The sequence below is a fragment of the Neoarius graeffei genome, chromosome 27, assembly GCF_027579695.1.
Source record: "Neoarius graeffei isolate fNeoGra1 chromosome 27, fNeoGra1.pri, whole genome shotgun sequence".
Taxonomy (NCBI): domain Eukaryota; kingdom Metazoa; phylum Chordata; class Actinopteri; order Siluriformes; family Ariidae; genus Neoarius; species Neoarius graeffei.
In genome coordinates this window covers 5,260,480-5,272,726 of record NC_083595.1, presented here as the reverse complement: position 1 = coordinate 5,272,726, position 12,247 = coordinate 5,260,480, and the positions used below count along the sequence as shown (strand labels likewise).

General features: G+C 40.6%; 1 protein-coding gene across 1 annotated transcript in view; it reads right to left on the bottom strand.

The window, feature by feature from the left end:
• Positions 1 to 11,827, bottom strand: part of tspan7b (tetraspanin 7b) — a 72,356-nt gene extending 60,529 nt beyond the window's left edge. The window contains exon 1 of the mRNA XM_060911183.1: positions 11,701 to 11,827. Within this exon, the coding sequence (XP_060767166.1) occupies positions 11,701 to 11,781 (81 nt within the window). The 5' untranslated portion in view covers positions 11,782 to 11,827. The remainder of the gene's footprint in view (positions 1 to 11,700) is intronic.
• Positions 11,828 to 12,247: the final 420 nt, after the last annotated feature.

Sequence of the window (12,247 nt, the reverse complement as noted above, 5' to 3'; positions counted from 1 at the left end):
CATTTTGAAATTTCATGCCAAATATTGGCTCATTTGAAATTTCATGACAGCAACACATCTCAAAAAAGTTGGGACAGGGGCAATAAGAGGCTGGAAAAGTTAAAGGTACAAAAAAGGAACAGCTGGAGGACCAAATTGCAACTCATTAGGTCAATTGGCAATAGGTCATTAACATGACTGGGTATAAAAAGAGCATCTTGGAGTGGCAGCGGCTCTCAGAAGTAAAGATGGGAAGAGGATCACCAATCCCCCTAATTCTGCGCCGACAAATAGTGGAGCAATATCAGAAAGGAGTTCGACAGTGTAAAATTGCAAAGAGTTTGAACATATCATCATCTACAGTGCATAATATCATCAAAAGATTCAGAGAATCTGGAAGAATCTCTGTGCGTAAGGGTCAAGGCCGGAAAACCATACTGGGTGCCCGTGATCTTCGGGCCCTTAGACGGCACTGCATCACATACAGGCATGCTTCTGTATTGGAAATCACAAAATGGGCTCAGGAATATTTCCAGAGAACATTATCTGTGAACACAATTCACCGTGCCATCCGCCGTTGCCAGCTAAAACTCTATAGTTCAAAGAAGAAGCCGTATCTAAACATGATCCAGAAGCGCAGACGTCTTCTCTGGGCCAAGGCTCATTTAAAATGGACTGTGGCAAAGTGGAAAACTGTTCTGTGGTCAGACGAATCAAAATTTGAAGTTCTTTATGGAAATCAGGGACGCCGTGTCATTCGGACTAAAGAGGAGAAGGACCACCCGAGTTGTTATCAGCACTCAGTTCAGAAGCCTGCATCTCTGATGGTATGGGGTTGCATTAGTGCGTGTGGCATGGGCAGCTTACACATCTGGAAAGACACCGTCAATGCTGAAAGGTATATCCAGGTTCTAGAGCAACATATGCTCCCATCCAGACGACGTCTCTTTCAGGGAAGACCTTGCATTTTCCAACATGACAATGCCAAACCACATACTGCATCAATTACAGCATCATGGCTGCGTAGAAGAAGGGTCCGGGTACTGAACTGGCCAGCCTGCAGTCCAGATCTTTCACCCATAGGAAACATTTGGCGCATCATAAAACGGAAGATACGACAAAAAAGACCTAAGACAGTTGAGCAACTAGAATCCTACATTAGACAAGAATGGGTTAACATTCCTATCCCTAAACTTGAGCAACTTGTCTCCTCAGTCCCCAGACGTTTACAGACTGTTGTAAAGAGAAAAGGGGATGTCTCACAGTGGGAAACATGGCCTTGTCCCAACTTTTTTGAGATGTGTTGTTGTCATGAAATTTAAAAATCACCTAATTTTTCTCTTTAAATGATACATTTTCTCAGTTTAAACATTTGATATGTCATCTATGTTCTATTCTGAATAAAATATGGAATTTTGAAACTTCCACATCATTGAATTCCGTTTTTATTTACAATCTGTACTTTGTCCTAACTTTTTTGGAATCAGGGTTGTATTAACAAATTCTCTTCATGAATGTGTTTATAAGTACATAATCTTTCTGCAAACTTAAATGTATGAATTAAATTTTCTTTTCCTTTAAATATGTTTTAATCTTAATCTAGTCCATTTAATAAAGCGCCAAAATTTAAACTTTATAATACGCAGTTGCCTTACTTTTCTTTTCAGTGTATCTTAATTATACATATATTACGGTAATTGCATCAGAAACATTCTAAATCATTACAGTTATAGTAATACAGCAACTTATTTTAAAGCGGCAGGTCTTAGGTTCAGATCCCTTTGTGATCAACAGGAGGTCATGATGATCGATTCTCTTCACTGGATTGCGTAAGATGGAGCAAACCACTGTTCATATTTTCATGCACATTTTTCTTACAACACGACTTGATCATAGATAATTAAGGGATCCCTGTAGATCTTCAATCGATCCTAGACCTCAGTAATCTATAACAAAACAGTTTAACTTGCATGTTGAACTTTAAGGTGAAATTTCAAATACTATTTAGGTCAGAAATCATTGAAACACTGGTAAAATCGATCCTATAATCATGGATCTAAAACCTCTCGGAGACCCTGAAAATGCACCTGAGAGCATCGATTTTCAAAAAATCCCCCCCCCCGGACCCCCCAGTTTCACAATTGGCGCTCAATTTTCTGTGTATTATCATGCCAGAATTTAGGGCTTGAATTTTTTTCTGGGGAAAACACTGCATATATATGTATCCAGCTCTGGAAAAAATGAAGAGACCACTTCCATTTCTGTACGGCAGCCATTTTATTCCAGTGTCTGTGCTGGAATTCCAGCACAAGCACACCTCCTTTTACTTAATGAGGTACTGATGAAGTGATCCCCTGAACCAAATCTTATTTAACGAGGAGAAGTATAAAAACTACTGCTGTGGTCGTCACTATCCTTTTGCAATAGGACCAGTTTGGATGGCAAAAGCGGCACTAGTGATACTTTTACATTTAACTGGAATACAAAAATATCGATTCATCAGCTCATTTCCTGATAAAACTGAACACAATGTACCTTAGACTGCTTTTTTATTTTTAAAGGCAAAGGGTCGTCACACCAAACATCGACTTTGTTTCATTTATTACTGTTTAGTGCTCTTTAAAATGTTTTCTTAAATGCAAAAACATTTAATGGAGTTATTTTTGACAGTGTTCCCGAAAAACATTCCTTAACATCAGTCATATTGTCTGACATTGGGCAGATCTATGTCAGACCTTTTCAGACCTTGTCAGACAATTTTAGCTTAATTGGATAAGTGCACGGCCTGATTTTTCCCGTAATCGTAACGAAGCCAAGGCCTCCCAACTCGCCATGCCTCTTGAAAACACCGACATCGCTGCTTCCCCCCTTCAGAATTGACAGATGTTTTCCTTTTGAAAGCAACTTGCTGTTTGACGGTGTCTGATTTTGCATTTTTTCCAAAAAACCAAGGCACGCTTTTACCGGCCGCATTCAGCATGGACATTTTGACAGCGAGCAACCAAAAGAGGTAGTAAGGCGACTTTTGATTGGATAAAGGGAGAGGCCTCAATAGACAGACCAATCAGAGCCATCTATACAGTGACAAGGTAAACAAATATGGCGCGAATGCATTCGGACAGCATATCGATCGATAACGTATCTTCTCAATGAACTAAGTAGGTCGCTGCAAGAAAACTCTGTGCACCATTGACGTGTATTTAAGGCAGGGCTTTGAACCGGTTCAAGGAACGAAAACGAAAACCGGGAACTTTTTCTATTTCACATGGAACAGAAACGAAACCAGAAACTTTATTATTTTTTATGTTCCGGAACAGAAACGCTTATTAAAAATAATGGTAACCGGTTAATACCGGTTTTTATTTCGTTCCTCAAAGTTTCCGTAGCCTACAAATAAAAAAGCCATTCTTCTCCTGCGCAAGTTTCTATGACCCGCTGGGGTTCACTTCCTGTGTGACGTTCGCTGACTGAATGGAGAGAGCGGGAAGGTGGACTACTATCACGTCTCCACGTGATGAGTAAGTGCATTATTCAGTAAGTGCATTACTGAGTGTCTGAGCAAAGAAGAGCCTGAACGTTGCAACCTCCCTATTGGCTGTTTGTAAAAATGTATCAATTGTTGCCCTTCCCACGGGAATCATCGCAGGCTCGAGAGACGAGACCTGACGAGTTAGTTCGTTGGTAGCAGAACAAAATGTCTGGACACAAATCGGGTTTTCAGAAAAGGAAAGAAAATAAACGGAGGGTCGAAAATACAAAAAAGGAGGCAGAAAATGCAAAACGAGTTTTAAGGTAGGACAAATGGTTACTTTTCTGAGGCAGCCCGCCGTGGCTGCAGGCTTTCAGTTGTGTCATTGAATGGTTACTTTTCTGAGGCAGCCCGCCGTGGCTGCCTGCAGGCTTATTTATTATAGCCCAGGGCTTTTCAAAGTGTGGGGCACGCCAGAGTTCTTCAGGGGGGGCCCAACGTGAGAGACAAAATGGATCGATTTTAGTACCTAAAGCTACAGTGAGTGACGAGACAAAGTCTGGGCCAAGCAAAAAAACAGAGCCTCCAGGATGTTGCGATTTGCAACTTCAGCGCAAATTCAACCAATCCCCGCGAATTCAGGGCGGTGTTGCAATTATATCCAATCACCGCAACTTTCCCGCAAATTTGACCAATCGTTGGCGTCGTCTTGAGGTGACGTAGACAAACTACCTTCCGCCTTACTTCCGTGTGTTCAAGAGAAGCAGCATGCGCGTCCTGTTGCCAGATTGGACGATTTCAAGTGCATTTTGGCGGGTTTTGAACATATTTTGGACTGGAAAACGTCAGCAGTATCTGGCAACACTGAAAGTGTGTTATGTTTACAGTGAAGGACTGTGTGCACTTTATTTTTTTTTACTTAATACAAGAAGTTAATGGATGCCAACATTTTTGCCAAAATGGTATTTTATTTTCCATTGTTTAGGTAGCTTCAGCATCATACTGTGAGATTCTGTTCAAATTGTTTTTTTCTTCTATGAAGCCTGAGCCATTTATTTTATTAGTTTATAATTATTGTTTAATTTAGTCTTCAGGAGAGACTGCCTGCACACAGCTGAGGCATTTATATCATATTTAAGGTAACTTCATGTTGTGCTGTGAGGTTCTCTGCACTTTAACTTTTGAACCAACAGGTGCATTTGGATAAGTAAAGCCTATTTTTCTGCATTTTTGTAGTCCTGGTAATCTTTTATATTGGTAAAGTTGTTTATAGGACCATTTCTCTTTGTTTTTTTAATCAATAGTTTTTCAGTAATAACTTAATATTTAACATATCACTCAATTTTAATCACAAAAAGAGAAAATTGCAACAATTTCTCGCAACTTTCACTTCCTCCCGCAATGTAATCGCAACAAAAACCTAAAAAACACCGCAACTTTCATCGCAACTTTTTTGGAAAACCCCCCGCAACATCAGACATTTTAGCCCGCAACAATCACAAAAAAGGCCCGCGGAATCCTGGGGGGACTGGAAAAAGAAGGAAGTATGACCACGATTATTTAAAGTTTGGATTTTCATGGACTGGATCTGAAGATGCTCCACTGCCACAGTGTGTTGTCTGCCAAGAGATGCTAGCTAACGATGCTATGGGATGTTTAAAGTGTGTAAAACAAGATGTTTTAAAAAGCACAGATGTTTAAAATGTGAAAAAGAAAAAAATAATGTGTACAACAACCATTTTTTTAAAAATACGAATGGAACATTAAGTAGAGCAACAACAAAAATTGTAAGGGGGGGGGGGCGCTGTTGTTTATTTGCTCTCCGAGGGGGGGCTGACTCTCCCGCACTTTGAAAACCCCTGTTATAGCCCATTTAGTTAAAATAGTTGATATAAAATGTTTATGGTTATAGTTATGTGATGGTTGTCCTGATTTAGACTGGTGTTTTGGTTTTTTTTTGGAGGGGGTTGCACGATGTTGCACCCGGGTCCAGATTAGGGCAGAATCGGCCCTGGCTACATTTCAGGTGTAGTTTGTTTTATGTATGTATGTACTTGCATAGATGTGTACTTGGTCTTCCAATATGGCGCCTAACAAAATCTCGCGGCGCGGTGACGTCATGCGGTAGCCCTCTATAGGGCCTGACTAGCCTTTGGTAACACACTAAACGAATTATCTTTCATTTTTGGCACTTTTTCTGTTTGTGTAGATGGGAAGACATACTGAGAATCCAAATCGCCAACATTTGAAATAATAACTGTTTTGAATTATTTCTTGTCTTATTTAATGAAGGTTGTAATAGAATTAGCCTACATTTGGCTTAAGCTGGATGAGACAGAGACAGAATTTTATAGCCATTTGTTAAACAGCTGACAGGGAACGTAATTAACCGTTCCGGGAACGAAATTTTTTTGTTCTAACCGGTTCGGGAACGTCTATTTAATGGTGGAACCCAAAACCGGAAACGTTGAAATTTCGTTTCTGTTCGGAACGAACCAATAGGAAAAAAATTCTGGTTCAAAGCCCTGATTTAAGGTATGCGATGGAGTATTAGAACTTTGTTTATTAAGTTGCGATAAATACGATATTTGTGAGTGTTTTTTTTTTCTCACGTTAAATTCAGGCATGTTTTAGATTTGGATGTTTATATTAGTAATTACAATAGCTATCGGTCAAGTTGACTGACGTTTATGTTAATTACGTAGGACAACTGAATTTTTTGTCTGTCATGACCGGTGTCCGACGATATTTCGGGAACACTGTTTTGAAGGCATCGTTACTCGAAGGCATTTCTTTGCATGTGCCTAAGACTTTCGCGCGCGCACACAACTATATGGAAGAGAATCCTGTAATTCTGTTCAGTGGATGAGGCTTGAGGAGCATGAGGAACATAAGGAGCGCGGTAGACAGAGCTCTCAGTTCTCACACACGTCTGGACATTTCAGGCGTCTAAAATCAGCTGTTGCGTGCTACGTATCACACAGGCACTAAATTCCTATCAAAGCAGATCAGATTACAGGAAGAAGTAGGACAGTGTACACACACACACACACACACACACAGGGTTTTACATATTACTGCCGTCCAGCGCATGGCAGTCGAATGGAATAATAATCAACGCCAGTGTTAGAGGGGCCATCATACGAGTTTAATTTCACGGGCGTTGTTACTGACTGATACACACTGAAGCTCACGGACACCACAAAGGTCCTGCGCTGGTTTATGGTCAAGCTGAGAACATAAATATTATACAATAATATTAAACCGCGTCATAAACAAGCCATTCCTGTCATTAGAATGATGGGTAGACTGACGAGTGTATAGACAGATATACAGTATAATGCACAGAGACGTATAGAGAGAGAGACAGACAGATTAACTGATGTAGTGAGAAACATTTAGAGATACAGACAAACTTGGTAGAGACAAACAGGTAGTCGGAATATGTCTATGAGATAGATGTATACAAGACAGTCATAAACAGAAAGAAGGATAGACAGATTATTGAACAGATATATAGACAGACAGTTTGACAGAAGAATAAACAGACAGACAGACATCGCTTGCAGTACAACGTAACATAAAGCGGCGTAATGTACAGTATATCACGTTACAGTAACTGCAGCCACCTCGGTTACCATAACAACCGCGAGTAGCTAGCTACTTAGCAAAGTTGATATCATGTCATCTGTGTGGAAAGACTTCACAGTCCAGAAGGAGAAAAGCAGAACTACAGTCTGCCGTGGGCAGTTGCTGTAACACAAGCGAAGTGCTTCAGTGAAATAAAGCTCACTTTAAAGCCAAACGAGAAAAAAAATATCGTATCCGTATCACTAACAGAACAGAGAAAGTGGTGCCAACTGTAGTTTAATATAAAACACACAGCCTGAGGACGTGATCTGCTCTGTGCTCACCGTTACTCCATCAACGAAAATCAGAAAAGAGAGACAAGATCATCCATTACTCCTGTTCACCTGTGTAAAAGCTAAGTGCTAACACACAGAGATGTGTGTGTGTGTGAGTTTAGCACCAGGGAGTGAACTGTGTACGTGCTGAACATCCTGAGTCGATCCAGCGGCGGCTTTCAGAGCGCTTCATGAATACAAATCACCACCAATAAATAAATAAATAAATAAGGTGTGAATCTGTTTATATCTTTAACCCAGAAACAGGAAACGCTACGCTGAGCAACAATACGATGTAAACGTCACTCATGATCAATTCCTGACTGGATTTAATGATACATACAAACTGAACTGGAAAGCTAAGCACACAATACACTCGCAAATAAATAAATAAATAAATAAATAAATAAAGGTTGCTTGGCAACTGGGAAAGATGAACTCTTACAGTATAAGCTAGCTAATGACTGAGGCTAACGATGCAGCTAGCTACAACATAGCTATTAATATTAATACACACAAAGTGATGACGTAAATGACACAGATTTGTCAGAAATATCAACATTTACCTCAGATGTGATGTTAAATCTATAAGAAAAGACTCTGCTAACACAAAATAAATAAATAAATAAATAAATAAATAAAAAATAAATGGTTGCTCGGCAACTGGGAAAGATGAATTCTTACAGTATAAGCTAGCTAATGAGTGAGGCTAACGATGCAGCTAGCTACAACATAGCCATTAATACACACAAAGCGATGTGAGATTTATCAGAAATATAAACATTTACTTCAGATGTGATGTTAAATCTATAAGAAAAGACTCTGCATGGATACAGTTACGCTTAGCATCGACTGCTAACTCAAAATAAATTAATTAAAAATAAATGGTTGCTCGGCAACTGGGAAAGATGAACTCTTACAGTATAAGCTAGCTAATGACTGAGGCTAACGATGCAGCTAGCTACAACATAGCCATTAATATTAATACACACAAAGTGATGACGTAAATGACACAGATTTGTCAGAAATATCAACATTTACCTCAGATGTGATGTTAAATCTATAAGAAAAGACTCTGCATGAATACAGTTACGCTTAGCATCGACTGCTAACACAAACAAAATAAATAAATAAAAAATAAATGGTTGCTCGGCAACTGGGAAAGATGAACTCTTACAGTATAAGCTAGCTAATGAGTGAGGCTAACGATGCAGCTAGCTACAACATAGCCATTAATACACACAAAGCGATGATGTAAATGTGACAGATTTATCAGGGATATCAACATTTACCTCAGATGTGATGTTAAATCTGTAAGAAAAGACTCCGTATGGATACAGTTACACTTAGCATCGACTGCTAACACAAACACTGCGTCGCAACTTGTGAGCGTGGAGCTGTGATAAAATTTCAACTTCAGGAGTTAAACAAATGTCTGTATTCAAACATTTTTTGCAATAATATATATATATATATATATATATATATATTTTTTTTTTTTTATTTCATGGTAATGATTGCAAAATGAAGTGCACACTCGGGGGAAAAGGTCGTTTGAGACACATTTATCATTTGTAAAAGGAAAGGATTGTTTTATGGCTCCTACACCCTACAGTATGTAGTGTACTATATGTTGTAAAATATATATCTTGCCATTTGAGATACAGCCTGATACTCACTATATCAGTACACTACAGAGAGTGCACCACGGGAAGGGCACTAGATTACCTCTAATACAGTTGTTATTACACCATAATGAGCTGTTACGTAAGCCATAAGCTGTTCTTATGTAGTGATTATGAAATGCGTACAGTTCAACTGTTATTATGATATTGTGTGTGTGTCCAGATAATGTACACTCACTGTTTCAGTACTCCAAGGTCACTGCAGTAACCACACACACACACACACACACACACACACACACCTGTCTGCTTTTAACACACCACCTTAACCCAAGCTAACATCCTGAAGGACACCTAGCGCACTCTTCAGAGCCATTATTTCATGCCTTGCGTTCACACTATCAAGTGGCAAGTAATTCGGTGTAATTTGTATCTTGTTACTTGTGGGCGTGGCCTGTCCAGTTGTGAAAACTGCCCGTTTGTTTTACATGTTATGTGCTTGGCTTGACACTAGCTTCATTTTTAGACGAGGTTAGCAAAGCGGTCTAACTGTCCTCCTCACTGCGTCCGCTCACCAGAAGAAAGCACCAATGATCTCTGCTATTGCACACCAAGCTTTATTCTTATTTGTAACGTTTCTATGCACATTTAATGACACAGAATATGACGGGATAAGCGTTAAATAGTCTCAGTTGAAATCTAGCTTACTACATATAGTATATGCACAGAAAATGATCAAATATAGGGTTACTCGATGGAGTGCCCTACAGATAGAAGGACAGAGAGAAGGGTATTAGATCCTATGCCTAATGCTGAATCACTAGGTTTGTATAAAGAATGCATGACACAAAGCATAGGATCTATCATTTTACACCCTACATAGTGCATTACAGTATATGGAGTAGGAGCCATCGTTCCTTCGCCTAGGTCTCTCCTATAGAGTCGTTTTGGACATATAGTGCACTAGATCATATATTTTATACAATATGAGTAGAGACTAGGAGCAATCACTATGTAGTGCACTAATGTAGGGGATGTACACACACTGGCCACTTTAATAAGAACTCCTTGTTGATTCTAAGATTCCTGTTCTTGGCTGTATGAATGGAACCCAATGTGTTCTTTTGCCTGCTGTTGCATGCTGAGATGCTTTTCTGCTCACCACGGTTGTAAAGAATGATTATATGAGTTACTATATCCTTCCTGGCAAAAATAAAAAAAATTTGAACCAATGTGGCCATTTGCCGCTGAGCTCTCTTATCAACAAGGCATTTGTTTCCAAGTCAAGTCAAGTTTATTTGTACAGCGCTTTTAACAATAAACATTGTCGCAAAGCAGCTTTACAGAATTTGAACGACTTAAAACATGAGCTAATTTTATCCCTAATCTATCCCCAGTGAGCAAGCCTGTGGGATGGTGGCAAGGAAAAACTCCCTCAGACGACATGAGGAAGAAACCTCGAGAGGAACCAGACTCAAAAGGGAACCCATCCCCATCCGGGCAACAACAGACAACATGACTATAACATTAACAGTCCTAACAAAGTCAGCTTCGTTGATGCTATAAACCCCCCGCCGACGGAAACCCGAGCGCAAAACCGTTCACGACAACCGCAGTCCCAAAGTCAGCAAGTCAACTGCAGTCCCCAGCCACAAAAGCACCACTGCAAGAGTCCAGAGCGTCCTCCAGGCGCGACCCCCAACTGTCCACATGAGGCCGCCCTCCACAGGAGCGATGCGATGAGACTCCAACCAGACACAGGGCACCAGGATGGATTAGTCTGAGTTTCCATCCAAACCCCAGGAAGGAGATCAGCAGGTTCTGAAATACTCAAACCAGCAGTCCATCTGGCTCAAACCAACACCCATGCTACACTGAAAGAAAGTCAGACTTCGAGATCGCAATTTTTTCCCCGTTCGGATGTTTGAACGTTCTGAAGCTCTTGATTTTTTTTTTTTTTTATCTGCATGATTTGATGATTCAATCAGTGATGACAGAACTGCATCGAACAGCAGGTGGATGTAGGGGTGTTCCTAATAAAGTGGCTGACGAGTGTAGATAGGGTGTACTGTACCGGTATAAGCTAAAGGTGTCGGAGCAGTGGTTTCTTATCTTAAGGTGTATTCTCATATAAGGAGTAGAACACCGCACCACCAATATATTTTCATATATATATATATATATATATATATATATATATATATATTTCACTATAGAGGGTGTAGAAGCAGCACTTGATGTAGGCCTTTATAGTGCAATATACATATATACATATATATATAAAATTAGCCATAATTTGTTTATGATAAGAAGTGGGATGTAATGCACTGCATGTTCCTGATATCATATTGCACGAGAGAGATATATATAGCAGGTGATTGTTATAATAATAATAATAAGTAAATCGAGTATGCATCTAAGCCAGTCACAAAACTGCTTATTTATTTGTTTGTTTGTTTATTTAAATTATAAACTGACGCAATAATGTTGTCTAAGTAGCGCGCTCGTGCCCGTTTCACGAGCCGTGCACTTGCAGTCGCGTGACACATCGGTTATTAGTCCGGTCTCGAGCCCATTTTCTGAAGGTCTGGGTCTCGCCCCGCCTTTGATCTCGGTCCACTAACGGTCCGGTTATTTATCGACACGGAACAAACAGACGCGCGCGAGCACATGGCGATCCGGTATCTCTCTCTTTTCCGCGCCGGGGTGCAGCGTCACTCACCCAGAACACGAAGGAGTAGACGATGAGCAGGCTCTTCAGGCACGTTATCACCGGTTTGGTCTCCATTCTCCTCGATGCCATACTACAGTGACGGGACGGTGCGCGCGCTGCTCTCGCTCCCCGGCGCGAGCCGCGGCCTCTCTCAGTGCTGCCGCTCTCAAGGCATCAGCCAATCAGAGAGCGCGCTGCCTTACCATGTCCCGCCCATACCGTGACGCTCGACAGCGCCCTCCCCTTGTTGGGAATCACGTGACGGTGCGCCAAGGGCGATGGCAGGTGCATTAGCATCAGCGACACACAGCACGCGCACATTACTCTACTGAACAGTACACGGCTCTGACGCATTCCGCTTTCAGTCCGCTTTCATTCCTCTTCTTTCATTCTCTCTCTCTCTCCCTCCATACTACCTTCATAATATAAAAAAGATTCGCATTATGCAATTGAAGACGTGCTGCGGTGTTGCCACGGCAACCCACAGAGCAACCGTTCTATTTTTCCGCACTCTTTAGTTCGCTAGTATGTGAAACAGCTCCGGTTTTATTCCCGC